The 19524-nt window shown below is 33.9% G+C and overlaps 1 protein-coding gene across 1 annotated transcript; it reads right to left on the reverse strand.

Moving 5' to 3' along the window:
• Window positions 1-508: 508 nt before the first annotated feature.
• Window positions 509-19215, reverse strand: LOC131847532 (Fanconi anemia group I protein). The gene is made up of 26 exons (XM_059197111.1): window positions 19050-19215; window positions 18839-18952; window positions 18170-18342; window positions 17587-17754; window positions 17028-17138; window positions 16516-16646; window positions 15739-15938; window positions 15050-15177; window positions 13899-14113; window positions 13165-13369; window positions 12056-12229; window positions 11614-11717; window positions 10853-11013; window positions 9720-9899; window positions 9035-9223; window positions 8046-8254; window positions 7240-7419; window positions 6439-6566; window positions 5502-5698; window positions 5031-5186; window positions 4484-4682; window positions 3854-4043; window positions 2646-2838; window positions 1982-2102; window positions 1047-1166; window positions 509-617 (listed from the first exon to the last, which is right to left on the reverse strand). The coding sequence occupies exons 1-26, from the start codon at window positions 19140-19142 to the stop codon at window positions 514-516; spliced, it is 4143 nt and encodes a 1380-aa protein (XP_059053094.1). The 5' UTR covers window positions 19143-19215; the 3' UTR covers window positions 509-513.
• Window positions 19216-19524: the final 309 nt, after the last annotated feature.

Consider the following 19524-nt stretch of genomic DNA (forward strand, 5'->3'; position numbering starts at 1 on the left):
ACTGGTGATTTCGCCACGAGCTACCTGACCTGACTTCATGTTTATCATCTTCCACTAGTGCCAGCCAGATTATATCGTTATCTGTAGAAAAATCAATTCGTTAGTCTCACTAAAACTCAAAAAACTTTACCTACAAATATAATTGAAACCTCTATATTTTACCTGAAATACCAAAAATGAAACTAGCTATATTTGATACTTTTTATGAGATTCGTTTCTCTGTGTTCCTCCGTTTTCAGTCATGTATAAGCGAAATATCTCCTTTGGAAAGGATACCCTGAGGAGATAATAACTATGGCTCCTAACAATATCCCTCTTGTCCCTGACTGGCCTATGTTTCTATTATGGGCGAGCACAATACATCTACGACAAAAATACTCTGTATTGATTTCGTATTGTTGATTCTACAGCGGGTTATGTAATTAAAAACAACTGATGGTATCATTTTAAAACATTGATATATTTAACAGAACATAGTAAGTATAAAAATATAATAATGTATATTTTCTTTTCTTATGACAGCCTTTTTTTCTTTTTTCGTGAATTATCTTCATCACTTCCGTCGTGGTCGCTCCCCAGTATATCTGTTGCTGCGTCGCTTATATCAATTTGTTCATCTGAAACAAATTTAATAAATTTACATATACCTACTAGCTGTCCCGACAAACGTTGATTTGCCATATAAATTAAAATCGCTATTAAAAGATAGGGATTGATGCTAGAAAGCTGAAAATTTATGTATGTTGTATTTATTTTTAAAGCCATATATTAAATAATAAATATAATAAAATAAGAAAAAAAAATATGAGGTGAGCCACTCATAACACATATCTATGGAAATTAGTTATAAACCTATTCTCAGACCTATTGAATACGTTTCGGAGGAGTATAAACACGAAACCTGTGACACGAGATTTTTATATATTAGATAATACATATATAAAATTCTCGATAATTTCTAGATAATTCTGCCCTAATGGTTTTTATAGATATAATTTTGGTTTGTATATATATGTTCTGTGTACCATTTAAGTAAATTCGTTTACCCTTCAAAACTTTGGAGACCCTTTTTTTCTTTCTTCGTGAATTATCATCAACGTTACCATCGTGGTCACTGCCGCTGCCGAGTATCTCCGTCGCTGCGTCGTTTATATCTATTTGTTCATCTGAAATTAATTTAGTAAATATACATTATGTAACAGAGTGTTGTGCCCTAATGATTTTTATTACTACAAAATGGATTTGTGTATAATCTTTAAGTAAATTCGTTGCCCTCCTAAACTGTTATGAAATTGTGGAACTGTGTTACTGTATTGTTGTTCGCAAGAAATAGATTTATTATTATCATTATTCATTACGTCCTAGAGGTTGAAAGAGAGGTGTTCTCCAAGTGTAGAATATTCTTGATAGGTTCTATTATTAATATATGTTTGAATTGTGGCATCACCCAGGGGTATAACCTCCGACCTATTCTTGGACCTAACAATTGTAGACTAAACATTTTATAAAAATCGGTCAAGCTGTTTTGAATTAGTTCAACAACAAACACTCTTACTCTACTTGCTGATTTTTATATAGTTTTAATTTAAGATCAGGTCAGTTAGCCCATTGTGAGAAACTGGCCAGAAATTTATCATGGTGGTTTCCAGACGGAATCGCGCGGAGATCAACCTAACCTACATTGCTAGCTATGGGGTCATCAGTGCACATTAATAACTATCCCCTTCCCCCATTTTTATATAGTAGAGTAATGTAAATACGGTAAGTTTTAAATAATCCCGTAATCCTGATGAATGATTAATTGTTTTAATTATTAATTTTAATTTAATTACAAAGTTATAACGACATAAATTTAATAATGTAAAAAAACGCACTCCTGTATGCAGGCTGAACATACTGGACATAACATTCAATATTATAAAACCTATAAGCATTGTACTCTGGAAATAAATTATTTGATTTGATTTGAAATTTGAAATACCATTATCACTATTGTCGTCCACTTCTGGCTCCTCCCTGGCATTGAGCGCCTCTTGTAACACTGGCGCTTTTATTCTGAAGTCACGGGCCGTACCCAAAGATAGGTACTGTTGATAATTTAACTGAAATCAAAAGGAAAATTGTTATATATTTAAAAATACACCAGACGTTGGTTATAGTTTCTCTCTATCTGTACCGCAAATGAAAAAATCTGGTACCTAGGTTTGCATGAAACAGATTAAATTCGATTAAGTTCTGTCTAGTCTTTCGAACCGGATATTTATGATAAATGCTAAAAATGTATTAATAATATATTATTAAATAAATTAATAATAAATTAATATTTATGGTATTAGACGTTATAAAAATATTGGTTTTACGTAAATTGCGCGCACAGAAGAGTATGAAATTACGCACAGAACAGAATGCTAATATTTTTTTTTATATTACGCACAAAAAGTACATTAAAACGATAAAAAATATTACACACACTACCAAAAAGTTTATATGACACATACACGCATGTATACTCTTTTCTTTATAATTAAAGTCTGTAGCCAAATTGTGAATAGAATAATAATGTTTTTCTTTAAAACTATTTGCCTATAGTCTTACTGAATGTTAAATTAATTATAGTCGAATTTGGACCAGTTAGCTGCACTTACATTTCCTTTATTGGCGAGCAGTATCACATGTTTACTGAACTGTTCTGCTTCGAGCACGAGCCGCGGTATGAGTTTAGTGTCACGGAGCACCTTGCTGGCGTTCTGTTGCTGCTGCGAACCCTCTAGGTACGTAATCAAGTTGTCTGTGACCGTTGAAAATTTCTTTCCGCACAGTTTCAGTAGACGTTCAAAACTGTTTTAAGAAATATATATTAATTATATATTTAATAAAATAATAGAAAATTGGTATCGTTCGTGTGTAAGGCTGTGTATAGTATCTTAGATTTTTTATTTTATAATTATACTAGCTACCCACCCCGGCTGTACATGTATTATACATATAATTCATTATTTAATCAAATATACATATAAACCTTCATATCTTCTCTATCTATTAAAAAAACGCTTCAAAATCCGTCGCGTAGTTTTAAAGCATACATAGGGACGGACAGACAGATGATGAGCACCACAGACATATCATATGGTCATGTGATCCTCGTATTTTATCAGACATATGTAGTCTTGCCTTAAGGTTTATGTACACTAAGTATCATGCATTTGTACCCTTTAATTTCTCATCCATATTTATTCCACAGGAGAAGCATACATATACTACTTCTACAGCACCATGCGGCGAGTAGGTGCTGTGTTTTTTATTTTCTGTCAAGAGATTGAAATTAACCATATATTGTAATTTAATAAAAGAGAGCTGTACTTCTTTCCAAGGAGTGTTGAGGACCGGGAAGAGGATGGTCATAAAAATATAAGTATCTTTCACAATTTTAGCAGTAATATATTATATTGCTAAATTTTCGAAATTGTTCGATGTAATTACAACAAAACAAGTGATTAAATAATAATAAAAATCAGTATAATTCTGGGCAGAGGGTGTACCATGAGCATTAAGCAACTGATTTTCAAAACATATAATGAGAAACTAATATTCATATTCCAAATAATTTTAATAACGATTTTTCTATATTAATTTAGTGATAAATCAAACATTTAAAAATTTACTCTTTTAGTTAAATTTGGCACCGAAATCTATTATTCGTATCGTATCGTATCGTACGGCCTACGGTAAATGGTTACCGTAAGTTATGAACGCCCGAGACACAAAGGGTGTCACGTGCGCGTTGCCGACCCTAAAAAATGAGTATAGATTCATTATTATTATTGGTGTATATAAAAAATAATGTCGTTCTGACCGCAGATGTTGTGCCACAGTTGGTGGTAGATGGCGGGCGAGGGTTGCCAACAGCGAAAACAGTCGCACTGCGACCGCCAGCACGCGGTCGCTACCGGCACCAGGACTGCAGCGGAGCTTGCAACACCGAGACACCCACGTCGTTAGCGAACACAGCTGCAGTATTATGCACTTGTACAGCTCATTCAGCTCTGTGGAACAGCAATAACGTTGGAAGTATCCGAATTAATCTGGGCAAATTGTATGGATTATATATGGCAAAAATTGTAATAAAAACGTCTTCTCGTATAAATACTGTCCTCATATAGACATAATAATATCGTATAACTAAGAGGATGCTCAAATAAATAGCAGGTTAATTCCTTACTACGTGGATATTTTTTATTATTATTATTTATATGTAGATTTTAGGGTCGAAAACGCGCATGTGACACCCCTGCTGTTTCAAGCGTCCATAAGCTACGGTAATCGTTTACCATGAGATGGCGCATATGCTTGTTTGTCACCTACGGGGATAAATCTTTTTCGTCATTCAAGTTTATGCGAAATTCTGACCTATCAAAATACTATCACGTGCGAGGGTGAAGATCCACATTGAGCTTTACAGGAGTTATATACTTGTGGAACAAACCTCTCTCGATCCTCTGCTGGTGGGATTCTGTGGCGAGTGTGACGGCGGTGGTGAGGTCTCGGGTGCGTTGGAGTAGGTGGTCAACGCAGCGGAACCGCAGCCCGAGGTGGGAGCACACGTGTGCTAAAACCGTATGTCCCGACTTACTGTCCACTAGTGGAAAGTTTGTGGACTCCTCACCCGCTGATGTGTCCTCCTCCTAACATTTTACTTTTAATTAATATAATTTATATATTTCTCCTCATAAACACGAATGGCCACAAACACATACAAGTAGAATTTTTGATAATACAATGTATAATTTAACTATTAAAGTCAATCGCTGTGAGAAGCTTGTGACTGAAATAGGTTTTTAGAGTTTAATTTAATATATTTATAACAAGCTGTGCCCGCGATTTCAGCCGTCTGAATTTTATAGCCCATGCGTTATTCTATCTGAATATAATAATATAAGTTATATTATTGTAAATTTTTATTGAAATCCTATCAGTTGTTTTTGCTAAGTAAGACTAACAAACATCCATACTCAAATAAAAAGGATACTCACATCGATCCTGCCCAGCACCTCTGCAACTTTCAACAACAGCTCGTCAAGAATCTGTGCTTCTTGCTGGTCCCTATAGCCGGCAGCTAACAGCGCCGGCAGCATCGGCAACCAATCCTGCTTACTTGTTCGGATGTACTCCTCCAGTTTGATTAACATCTGATCATCAGGTTAAACATGGTGTTTAATTAATTAAATACTAAACTCACATTTTCTATGTCGATTATCGCATACCTAATCCTTGTTAATATGTATTTGCTTAGAACAACATTTATTTAAAAGAGCAACACGCAAGTTTATAGCTCATTCTTCTTGTGATGAGTCTGTGTACCCACGGCTGAGTGGATACAGACCATACACATTTGAGTCCACACTGCAGTGGGTGTGAACTCAAATTTTGTAGTCTCACACATGCTAATTATAGCGGAATGAAACGAAAGAATATATATCCATTAAGTACATAACAACTCTTACATTGGTCATCTCAGCTAAGTGTGGCACGGGTACATCAAGCAGCAGGCCAGCCGTTTGCACCAGCATTGCTACAATCTTCTTGGCGACCGCGTCGGATTCTTCTTGTTCACTCTCAGCCTCCGCCTGCTGCAGCGCCAATAAGAGGTTCTCCAGGATTACTGCTATGTGCGTTGACGCTGTTACATCTGGTATACCGGCTGTCAAAGGGAAGGTAGGCACAGGTTAAGGATGTATACGCAGGGAAAAATTGAAGTTACGTAAGTAATAAAAATAATAACCCTGAACAATCCACCCAGCGCCATCTAGTCCCAAGATATGCAGAGCTTGTGTTACGGGTACTAGTCAACTTTATGGAATGTTTTTATGAAATCAAACTAAAATATCTCTTATAATAATGTCAAATCTTCTCTACTCGCTGATCTGTAATAGTTATTAATCGTCTGGCAATTCTTTTGTGGACTCCCGCCATACAGGTTCGCCTAGTGCGGGATCCAATGTATAATCAACTTTATAATATTTGTAGGTTTTAAAGTAAATAATTAAAGATAGATAATATATACATAGATACTTTTTGTTTGTCACACCCAGCCCGATACAAACAATCATACTCTTGGACAATTCACAAAGCAATTTGAAGTTTCTAGGTACTAGCCAACGGATAAACATATTTAAATACATACATAATATACTCATCAAATCACACAATTATATTCATGAGTACAAAAGTATACACTGCGAGTAATCGAAACTGCGACCATCGGAAATAATACCGTTATATAAACTGCTTGCTTTGTAATATGTTTTTCTGTTGAAGAGTAATATATAGCAGTGAGTTATAGGATAAATACAACATAGTCCTGAGGAATGACAACTCTAACAACAGCTCATTGGTACTTAGGCAAAAAAATGCTATAAATAATATTAGAGACACACTTACTTATTTTTGACAAAAAGCCGTCCATTTGCAATGAATAATTCGACGAGAAGAGTAAAGTTAAGCAAGCCTTGAATACTTCTAGACAGCTCAAAGTAGTCTGATCATCAAAATCGCACATGTCCTGAAATCTATAACAAAGTAATTTTACTATATTTTTCATTAATTAATTAACAATATTTTTTATCTCATTGAAGGGACTTAACGAATAACAAGTTACTAATAAATATTCTACCAATTTTAGCTATATGCTGACTTGGGTGTAAAAAACATATATACTGTATAGTGCTTATGAAACATGTTATATATATAAAGAATTAATACTAAATGTACGTTCAAAATTTGCATATTTCAAATATATATATTATACATAATTGAATTGTCAATTTCTAGATAAATCATAATCGTATTAGTGATAGTAGTAATAGTACAGAAAATAATCACATTAGATCACTGAATTGCTATAAGCTGTTAAAATTTGTTTCTATAGAATGGACAATGAAAACCAGGTTGATCTCACGTAGTTCCTCCTGATAACTATCATGATAAATTGTTAGTAAATTTGTCACGATGGGTTAACGGACCTGAACTCATTCTCTACTGGTGCCCCGGTAACGTATACCGTTAGCGCAGGAGGTGGACCATTCCATAATCATCCATTAAAAAAAACATATGTTCATTCCATTCAGATTTCTATTGATATCCAAAATAAAAATGTATTGTGTCTAGTACGCCTTATATGATGAAAGATCAAAAACTTCTAAAACTACACTATCCGGTTCGAAGGACCAAGTGCATACGTACCGAGAAATACACCTTCTGTAGATGACAGCCGCGATTTTGGTGACGTTGCATGTGACATATCGCTTCTCCATGTGATCACATGTGAGCACAGACAATATGCAGCGGAGCGCCCAGCGATGGAAATCACGACGACCGCGGATGTAATTACTCTGCTCTAACGAAGACCACGGCACCGATTCACTGTTTCATATTATTATTTCAATAATTATTATTATGATCACAAATGCCTCACTGCCACACGCATCTCTCTCTTTCTCTCTGTCTGTAACTCTACAAGAGGAGGGAGAATATTAGCCTTCTACTAGGTATGTGAGCTACCATAGGACATCATTCTATTCTCTTACATTGGCTTTTATTCCTTAGTTGCCATTAAGAATATACTGGGTTGAGAAAGACGATAATTCAGTCTTATCATTGTGTTATCAGTTATGACATATAACCTGGATAATATTAATATTATGCAATCAGAATAGTGTGATAAAATGACCATATATGAATAGTACTATTGATAAAATATCATATAGGACTAGTTCAGTCTATTTTTATTTGTATTCTACAATACATTATAGATTTTTTTTTATTCTTTCACTGCTTTATATTATACATACAGATAAATGTAGTGATAGCTTTTAATACAATATATATTACACATGTATACAATAGCATAGTTATTCTACTAATATTACTAACCAAAAGTTTGTAAAAATGTTAATTACTCAATCACACTTAAACAATTGATATGAAGTTAATAATAATAATAATGTCCCCATTATTAATAAAACTATAGTATAAAAAAATTAACGTACTTGTATAATAATTCAATAATTCTTTGACAGAGACCAGGATGCCATAGACAAGGTAAAGGTTTGAATGGACCAGCCTTATCTTTTGTCAGGTTTGAGAGTTTTACAGGTGCCTTGCCCTTCTTCTGTGACTTCTGACTCTTTTGAGATTTCACCGTCTCCCTCGTCTCATTTAGTGATTTATTGCCTTTTTTCCCTGTCTTTGGTGGTGCCTAAATAAAATTGAGCAGAAATTACTTAACTAATTAATTACTATTGACAATATAGAGTCAGAATCAAATCAATATAAAGTCAAATGTCGATGTGGTTGATCAAGTTGTTACAATGTGAAATTACATTTCATTTTGATTAGGATGCATTAAGAATAAAGTTCGCTTAGTAATTTAATGTGTGTTCTTGAATTAAGTTTACAACTCCATTTCATAACATTGTGAGGTTATAGATCTGATATTGATATTTTAAGAAATAACAAAGGGTTGAAGCGTAAATAGTTGCAAACTTCGTGTAACTCGTCGTAAAATCGTGAAATCTAGCAAGGGTGAAAAAGCACGTTACTACTGGGAATCTTAAATTTTAGAGACCTCATGTTTTAGTATTAAAAAATTTCATTAAATTAACACTAGTAGTAAATTTTACCTACTAAAATATGACACGGGGAAGTTGATAAAAAATCTGAAATTGGGCTCTGTAAATGATTATATGGTACAACGCCCTCCGATCGATCTCCCGTCCAATTCAAACGGGGATGGAAAGTACGACGTCCTGAGCCGAGGTTCGAACCCTTAGGGGGTTCGAACCTCAAACTAAAGTCGTATCTGTTAAGCGGGAGTTGACCTTCAGCCGCTCCATAAGTTCTTCCGCGGGTTTGGTGTGCTATCTGCACTCACCCCCTACCGTTCGGTGAAGCTGTAAAGGTCACCTGCGGCTAACTGCTCTATTGCTAACAGCAATAGAGCAGTCCGAAACACAACGAAACGGTGTATATAAAATACCTTTAATTGTTCCAGAAGTTGATTACACGATTTGTATAAGGAATATACAGACTTGGCCGCGTCCGTACTAGTGGGCACCCACTGCAATATCTTATATGCAATCAACGTTTCATAGCATTGCAATATTTGCTGCACTTTAAGACTCTTCGCCTTGGACTCCGGAGTTAAGTCTGAGAGGCCGGGATCTTGCTGTAATATAATAAATTATTCATATTCAAATGATTTAAAGTTTGTCAGAAAATATTAAATTATTCTGAATTTTTTAAACTCTTTAGTTATCCTGGTAGACAGAGGCATTGTCAACTGTCGATGTTGTTGTGATTGCGACATTTGATATACCCACATTTCGCTGAGTATATTTGAATCCAACGTTTAAGGCGTGGCCACGACCTTTATAAAATTAATAATTAAGATATGCCCTATTTAAAGATATGCTATGATATAAGATCATAACCGCTGAGCCACGATGTTAAACTTTAGTATAGAATAATATAAATAGGAATATATTCATATAAAATACAATATTAACTAATTATTAATTAATTACTAATATATAATATTAGTATGGATGCGATAGTAACGGGGAAGTTTGTGAATTTGGATGTATGTAGAGCAACAAATAATTGTTACACCTTCACAACTTTTGTCAACATCAGCAAAATATACAATAAAATATTATAGTTACCAAGTCAATGGCTCCCAAAGTTTCGCTTCTACACAATTTATCCATGATATGGATTAGTTTGTTTTTTAAGTGAGCACTGCCAGTCTCCGCGTTCTGGCTTCCGAGGATATCCTCTAATTCTTCATCTTCTACGGGCTGAACAAATTCAGCTATTACGTATAACAGGTGTGATATTGGTTCCTGAAAATATAATATTTAATTGAAGGTGCTGATATATATGTAAGTTCAAAATCGTTATGTATTATTATAAAAATATAAAGAGGTTTAGTCGCCCTCTCTTCTCAAAAACTTGAGGATTATCTCAATAAAAGTATTCAACCGTTGTTTAAGGCGTGTTCAGAGGCTACGGTAACCATTTAACATCAGATGGGCCGTATTCTTGTTTGCCACCGTAGTAGTATAAAAAAAGTGCCTTTTTTTAAGGAATGACTACCAAGCACTTGGGAAACTACAATGGATAGTAAGTGGTGAATTTATTAATGTGTGCTGACTTCGCTTGAAAGCTAATGAGTGTCATCAACTATCACAGCATAGGCTGTTAGTTGGTAACTAAGTTGTCTATTATTTATATAGTTAGCCGGGTCTCATCAAGAATAAATTTATGGTAAATAAAGGTATTTCCTTCTACTCTGTTATGAATATACATAATGTATACATACGAAAGTTTAAATATAACAAGTTATTAATTTCTACATTGATCTTGTTTTCTATGGAAAGGTACCAAAACTACTAGTTGATTTAATAATCTATTTTTATATATAAACGACAAAAGACATGACGTATTAGTTTTTCGCAATGGCAACTTATGAGTAGTATTACGTGATAACATGATGTCCACAGTGCTCTTCATGTATTTTAGCGTCAGTTACTACTTGACGATAAGTAGTAAGGTGGCGGTTGTTTCATGCAATTCCAATGACAAAAAAAAATTTAGAATATGTTAAGTTTAATCTAACATAGCCTAGCTTAATAACTTATTTAAGAAAATAGGTTCTTATTTTGAAATTAAATTTATTTATACAAAAATGTGACTGTAGTTATGGATTAAATACTAAAAAGTGATATAAAAAAATGAGATAGTAAAAAGTTTAAATCCGAAACATCCATAATAAACGTAAGGGTAATAAACTTACCACTAAATTAGCACCGGTGTCTGTGACTTGCACACATTTGTATAGCAATAAAGGCGACCCTTCATCATTACTCTCTGGTAAATACTTGCTAATATGTTCATATAATGTTTCCAGGATTGTCTCGTGAAGTGCAGTCTTCTCTTTCGCACATACATACAATTCTGAAGTGATCAAAATTGAGATCTTATTTATTAAAAGCGATAATTAATATTATGTTATCTATGATATAACTCATAATATAACGCTGAAAATTGGATAATCCATTTAACGTCATTCTACAACTAATAGAAGCGTAACATAATGAAAAATGTTGAAAAAACGGGATCTACGTTGCACTGGTATTGCAATTTATTATGATAATATGTAATAACTAAATAGTCTAGGCATTAAGCAAACAGCTTGACTTCCAATGGTTCCGGGTTCGATTCTTTCACTATGTAACATTTTTATTTATGAGTATGATTGTATGCAAGCGCCTGGGTGATTTCTATGTATATTATCATACAAAAAAGTTTCTATCAGTTGTTTAGTAACCATAATACGAGCTCAGCTCAGTTTGCTGTATATTAATAGATTTCTCATTTATGTTTAGCTCATTATTATTGAGCTAAACATAAATGAGAAATCTTTCATTTCTGATATTTTGAAGTCATTTTTGAAAGACCTTCATTAAAGCAGATGATAATATAAACTGATAGTGAATATCTATAGAGTTAAACATAAAAGAGAAATGTTGTATTCATTCTGCTATTTTAACTTACTGTTGAACAAAAGCTGTTTAACGGCAACATCTTGGACAAGACAACGACGCAGTATTGACACCACTTCCATGCACATTGCTTCATTTCGTACTCTTGATGTCACTCTAAAAATAGTATCCATAACTTTGCTTTGGTATTTTATTGTAAAATTTTATCTGTTGTTTTAAAAAACTTTAAAAATAATATTTATGAAACTACACCTTTGGCAGTTCCACGATGGAGGCCAGTTCTTATAATTATAGACTTAAAAGGTAAGTATTGCATCGTCAGCGAGACCTACATGTTGAAGAACTGGTAGCTGATGGTGCAATCTAGATTCATGATTTTATTATAAAGTTATACACAAAGTGTTAAATTAAAATACATATTATTATTTATGCTAATTATTGTCACATAACATGCTAATGCGTTAACAATCAGCTTTAGTTGAAATGGTACTAACGCGGCGCCGAGTTGCGTGGCGTGTAGGTCGACTGTGAGCTGCGTGAGGTAAGAGTGCGTGCTGTAATGCTCGCTGGAGGCACTCTGGCTGCTCGAGAATGTTCTGCGCGACACGCGTATGTGCTCCAGCACGCTCAGCAGACCCGACAGCGACAAGCAGCGATGCACTGAGTCCCTAAAACGATATATTCATTTTCTAAATATCTTTTTTCATGTAGGTCTATTACATGTCAAATCTAGCGGCAGTTCGGAATGATTTCGAAGAAGAACTGACAAGAAACTCACGTCCTATTCTTTTCAAATAAATGTTGTTTTACAGTAATACAGATTAATATTTAAATTCCCTTAAACACTTTAAATTCACTTAACACTTAGCACTACTAAGCTAAACTTTGTTTAAATTCGTCTACGTAGGTACCTCAATCTCTCCTGAATGAGGCAATCAACTTACATGATAAGAGGCATGACATCTTAGTCCTTCAGAATGCCAACGCATGAGTGGTATTACAGACGTGATATAATAACATGACGTCTCTTGTGCTGTTCATTTATGCTTCAGTTACCACTTACTACCAGAAAACCTGGCTTGAACGGTGAAATATGCCAACTTAAATACAGTGTAGATAAATTGATAATTTATTTGCTTCAACATTTACAGTGTTAGGCACAAATATTCGCCTCATATTCAGGAGGCATGCAAATTATAATTCTTAGTGATGAGTGATTCTTTACAATTAAATTACATAATAAATACATAACATTAAATGTTAAGCCAATTCTCGCAAAGAGTATTTTTAGAGAGTATTTTTTTACGAGCCATTGGTATAGTTCTTTTTTAAAATTTTAAATTGATGTAGTTCGTTTCGTCTCTCCATACGTTCTTAAATAGTAAGAGCGTATGGAGATACGAAACGGGCCATGTCGGAACTGGTCTTTCTAATATTGCTGAAGTTAGTTTGTTGTCTATTCTCTAAATTACAGTATACACACACACAGTATACAGTATGCATTCCTGTCATTCAAAGTTACGCGAACAAAGCCACAAACAAAACCTAGTTTAATACAACTGCAAATTTGTTCACATTAGGGCTAATAATAATAGACAGTTACCTAGAGTACAGTCCTTTTCTGCAGACCATAATCAGGGTGTCTCTGGTCCTCAGGCTGAAGTTAAGAAGTGGATGTACAGCGTCGAGGACAGCAGCTGCCGCGCGGTAGTCGCCGCCCGCCGGCTGGCAGTTCTCCAGGATCGTGAATAACTGACTACATCGCTCTACGGATACCGGCGTTAATTTACACAGCACGTGTAGGCAATCTGAAATTACGTACATACAGAAGGGAAATTTATACAAGGTGTCAAGGTACCTCAGTCTCAACTATTTCAGCCGGCAAGCTGCTTTGTAAGGTGTTACGGTTAAATATGGTTGAAGACTCTTCATGATACCCGTGATACTATTTATTAATTATTTAATTTATTATTTTCAGATTCTATTGAATTCAGTCAGATTAATCTCATAAAAAAATCATCAAAATCGTATTTTATCGAATTAGGTGTTATTTTGAGGAAGTCCATGTCAATACTTATTGGAATTATATTATTTTGTGTAATTCTGCTTACCACAAACACTCAGTGCGGAAACCTGACTACCGTTACGACCTCCTCTAATGGTGATAAAATTCAGAATTTGATCACCATTCATTTTTAAGAATATCCTTCAATTCTTGTAACTTTGAAAAAAAAAAAGGGGCGAGCACAATAGATCTATACAGGTCGCCGTGCTACAGGTCTTAGCACCTGACCTCAATAAAAAATACATACATAAAAAAACCTCATGACCACGTACCTGCATATTGCCGTTGGCTAGTATCACCTGCCAGTCTATCAGCTAGCTGCGTCAATATATGCGGTGCGGTTTCAGGTTGAGACTTGCTCAATCGCACCAGTATCAGTTTCCCGTGCGACCAGCAAGTCTGTGCGATTGGCTTCAAACGGGATACAGCCAGTAGTAAGAACGCTACGTTGATAAGACCCATCACCGTTAATTGGGAATGGTTGACACTGAAATAGAACAAGAACTTATATTCATTATTCTTATTATTGTTTGTATTAACAAATAGGATAGTCAGGCATTGATAATATATATATAATAATATCAAAGGACAATTCACAAAGCGCCATCTAGTCCCAAGCTAAGCCGAGCTTGTGTTATAGGTACTAGACAACTGATATAAATACATGGACACATTTTTTTTTATAAATAAATACATATTATACATAGAAAACGCCCAGACCGATACAAACAATCGTACTCCTGAATACAAATGTTTGTAACGTACGAGGAATCGAACTCACGACCATCGGATAGTAAAGCGGTGTGCTAAACCACTAGACCACCGAAGCTGTCAAAATAGTCGATGTCGATGTCGATGGACAGTACTCGATACACATATTACAATATATTTTCAATTTAATGTGGTATAGACTAGCCTTAATTCACACAGTGCCATCTAGTACCAAGTTATGGGTACTAGAAAACTGATATAAATACATAGATTGTTGTTTTTTGTAAATACATACATAATATACATAGAAACCATCCAGACCGATATAAACAATCATACTTATATCCATATTATTGTATCCTTAAATGTTTGTACCATGCGAGGAATCTAACCCGCGACCATCGGAAGTAAAGCGGTATGCACTTGTAATTCCCCCGGTGTTGCGAGTGCTCATGGGCGGCAGTAATCACTTACCATCAGGTCAGCCGCATGCTTGTTTGTCCCGTGTTATAAAAAAAAATAGATTTGATTCTTTAGACTGATTTTAAAGAAGTATTTTGCTTGAAGAGTACTAAGATTGAGATATTAAAAGTACTGAACGGATTTTAATACACTTTACAGTAATACGGCTTATACATCTGAATACACATAGGCTATAAATTTTACGCGAGTGAAACTGCAGGCACAGCTAGTTAAGTATAAAGCTTATTACCTCTCAGTGGTTAGTACTTTGAGCATGTGAGGTACATCAACATCGGGTGGCAGTACTGAGCGTGACCACGCCGATTCTTTACTTCGCAATTCATCTATAATACGATGCTCTATTGCTGATTTTATCACCTGTATAACAAAACATGTTATTACTAATTTAGGAGAATATCATAGACAATCCATTAATACTATCATAAATACCAGAACCGTCAGACTTAAAAAGAAATAATAAAACCACTCACCAAGGTCGTCAAGCAGTATTCAGTATTCAGAGTCATGTCGTCTTATTCCTTTGGAATGGCAACAGAAAAGCAGTATCACTAAATAACGTGATATCTAATGCTATTCATGTATGTAGGCGACGGTTAACACTTACCATCAGGTAGGACGTTAGCTTGTTTTGATGTTCTAATTTAAAACATGAAGAAACCACAACCATCACTATTAGACAAACTAGTGAAAATCAATGAGGACAGTTATAATAATAATATCCTTTGACATATCACACAGCGCCATCTAGTTCCAAGCTAAGCAGAGCTTGTGTTATGGGTACTAGACAACTGATATATATACATAGATACTTTTTTTTGTAAATACACACATATTATTAAATACATAATTCACATAGAAAACTTATATTGTTAACAAGACAACTAATATTGTTTAAAATAAAAAATCGTGACTGCTTACATCTAAACAAACAGTTTTAAAGTCTGGCCCTTTGTCAGATATAGCAAGTGCTAAATCTATCAAGAATGGTGCCCGCAATAGTTGGGTCTTCGGCCACGCTTTCAGATGCTTCCGTATTGTCTCCGATTCTGCAGCACCCTGTGTGATGTGGTAGATACAGGTGGAGAGACAGCGACTGAGGTCCAATGGGTTATATCGTACTGCAACAAGATAATGACGCATTGCAATTGTGGTATTCCTATACCCATATTACTGACATTCTAGGCTTATAGAGAAGAAAAGAAGTAATGAAACATAGATTTCTTATTAACAAACAATTCGATAGCACACCCACACACATACAGGACGTATCCACCATATATTTATATTTGCGTCGAAAACATCAATGTTATAATTCAGTATCTAACCCTTCGAACCCAGCTTGCAAAGCCGTTGGGGGATTTAGGAGGGATAGAGGACGCTCAGGCAGGCGCTTTGTAGGAAGTCGAGATTAGCATTAAGCAGTGCCCTAATCAATTGGCCTCTGTGACGTGGGCGTGTAATAACGATTCCACCATTGAGTGAGGAGAAAGGCGTTGTTGATAATTTGTTTTGGAAATTTAGTGTTTTTTGAGACTATAGACAATAATGTTCTGTCTAGTTTTATTTCACACATTCAATATTGAGAATGACTTTGTACAAAGTCTTCTTTACTACTTATGTTATTTACATTGACATATATATTATTATATTGGTAAACATAAGTAATAAGAGAAAACAATAATATGCATTACTTACCAATATCATCTATGTCCATCGTAGTAGATTCAGAATCTTGTGGGGGTGGCTCTAACTTACTGTACAGTCTCACGCTAAAATAGTGACTTAGTTGCGCCAACACTATTTCCACATTATATGTCTTACATAACCTGTAAATAAATTGTTAAATAATTATTTTAAAATATATAATATAACCAATTATTAACTATAATAACATTTTCATAAGATGTACACCACAATTGCAATAAAACCTCAGTATTGTAAATGGAATTGTCTGTCTATAATTTAAAATTAACAGTGTTTCACAAAATGCATATGAAATTATGTATATAAGATACTTACATAAAAAGATATTTTAAAAGAATATTTTCTGTATGTTTTTGCTTGAAAGGCTGGATGAATTTTGACAGTACTTTCGCTTGATAGCTAATGTAATAATAAGTTAGGCTACTTTTATATTAATAAAAAAAAGTAAAATTCCATATGGATGAAGTTGCAGGTAGCAGTTAGTAGTACATAAATATTCTTACTTTAGTAGTTGATGAAGTAATGGTGGTAGACTCTCAGGAGGTACATCTGTTATATAGGAACATAGTTTGTTAACAACTTGTTTGTGATCATTGCGATTTAACTGCATATCCCTGTAAATAATTATGGATATAATTAATAAATATTTTTTCCCCTCTGCCTATACACCCACAGCTGAAGGCAGAACTCCCTTTACAATAAAGTGAAATCATAATAATTGTGTGCACAATGCCAATGTTTTTAAGCATTCTTGTTATTTATTAATCTAGTTAAAGGGGCTACACCTTTGACCATGACCATAGTGCAGCCTAGTTTTAATGTCGAGAGGCGTAAATACCATTTATTATAAAATTTTTCGTGTTAAAACCTATTTAGCTATATTAATAATGTTATGTGAAAATTTAAAAATAATTTCTTGTTATTTTATATATTTTTTGGAAATCAACATGAAAATTAATTTCCTGTCAATTGTGAGCAATGCAATAGTAAAAGTATGGTATTTACTATTATAGTACTAAGGAAGAGGTAAAACTTATTCCTAATTGTAAAGAAATATCTCACTTAAACATAGCAGTGAGTTGTACAAGTTGTTTCTCCCTCCAACGACACTGGCATAATGTGCGTACACACTGTTCTTTGTACTCTGTGATGGTCATATCTGTGCCACAGTGTTTAATATTAATATGCGAAGCCAGTACATTAAGACACTCCGGCAGTACATCCCTCCATCTGCAAAATTGACAATTTCTAATTAAACACATTTATGATTTCATAAATAATCATATGTTATTCTATTATTACTTAAAGTATTACCAAAATTTTTATACATATATTTAAAATTTGGCCTATTTTTAGTAATAAATAATAGGTTTTTGTTATCATATTTCTTTTATATCTCCAATCAGACCTTCCAGCTATAACCAGATCCTGTGCTGTTATGGGCATCAAGAGATAAGACACTTCCAGTCAGGTGCCAACTCCTTTATTTGTTTCAGATGGTGACTAGGTGAGCCCTTTTTAATCTAGATTTAGATGGATAGTTTGTATCAAGCAGCTTCAAAGCTAGCTGGTTATTATAGCTGGCTACACTGTTTGTCTTAGTTGTTCAGAATTATTATTATTTTGTACACACACTGTGACTTACATCATATTAACATCAGCATTTTCAACAATGGACTGCACACTGTTGTCACACCATTTCACCAAGTCCTCAGCTGGCATCCTCCCTAACTCTAAACACAATCTACTTATCACATCACTACAGTGCATTGTTGATGTAGTTTCTTTCCTCATTGTTTGTAGAACTATACCTATTACCTAGAAAAATGTGGTGTGTTTGTGAGCCAAGTTAAATAATATGTTATGAATATGGCCCAACTTTTCAATTTCAGTTTGTATACTAATGAGGGATAATAGTAAATAAACAGTTGTACAAACTATAATTATTAGAGTTTAAAATATAGGTTACTATGAAGAGCTAACTCTTTGTTAAAAATAATGATTTACACATTTCATATCATACATAAGGGAAGTAAGCTTGTAGGAACTATTGTTGTTCCAGATACCACAAGTCAATTCATCACGAAGTTCACAAATGCAATGTTGGATTACTATATTAAATTATATGTTAACTGGCATCAAGAAACGTTGAAATCGGGTCACTTGTCCCATTAAAACACATAAATTAAAGATTCAGTATAATAAATAGTACTTACTAATTAACTATCATGTTTTATATAGATATACTTACTACCTTTACATCAAAAGTTCCACAAACAACATGTTTACTTTAATAATATTGCACTCTGTTTACCTTAACTTTATTTCTGAATGAAGTACTGCAATTATCTGACAGTCCATTGAATAAACAATCCAATAAATTTGCAGCATCACTACTCAAGATACGTCTATCCAAAACTGATAATACCTGTCAATAAAAAGCATAAAAATAGATTTTATATTAAAATTAAACATATAAATAATAACAATAACAAATACACTATATAACTTTGTAGAGTTCTAACCTGTTCAATTTTTACTTTGCAATAATCTCGCAATTCATCACGTTTACTATTAACATGGCCGAGTTCTTTAATTTTAGTAAACACAATATCCATGGTGATTAATTAATTAAAATGTAATAATTACATTTATAACTCGGTATCACATCAAAACAAAATAACATTCACAGAAGCCACTAGGGATGTCAAAATTGTGAAAGAATTAATTAGAAAATTTTGATGATTATTCAAATTAAAGTCGATTTAATTAATCAATTAAATCAATATCGATTAAAATATGGCCATTTAAATAATTATTTACAAACTTTTTTTTTTATACGACCAAGTGTAGTTTTAGTATTAGCATAGGCTCAAAACTTTTGTAACTTTAAAGAAATCTCTTTTTTCCTATTATCATGATTATAAATAGTATATTGAATAATTTAATAATCGTTTTTACATACTGAGTATAATCTTTCTGAGATAGGGTTTCGTGATA

The sequence above is a fragment of the Achroia grisella genome, unplaced genomic scaffold (assembly GCF_030625045.1).
Source record: "Achroia grisella isolate CSIRO2021 unplaced genomic scaffold, CSIRO_AGI_Agris_v1 utg537, whole genome shotgun sequence".
Lineage (NCBI taxonomy): Eukaryota > Metazoa > Arthropoda > Insecta > Lepidoptera > Pyralidae > Achroia > Achroia grisella.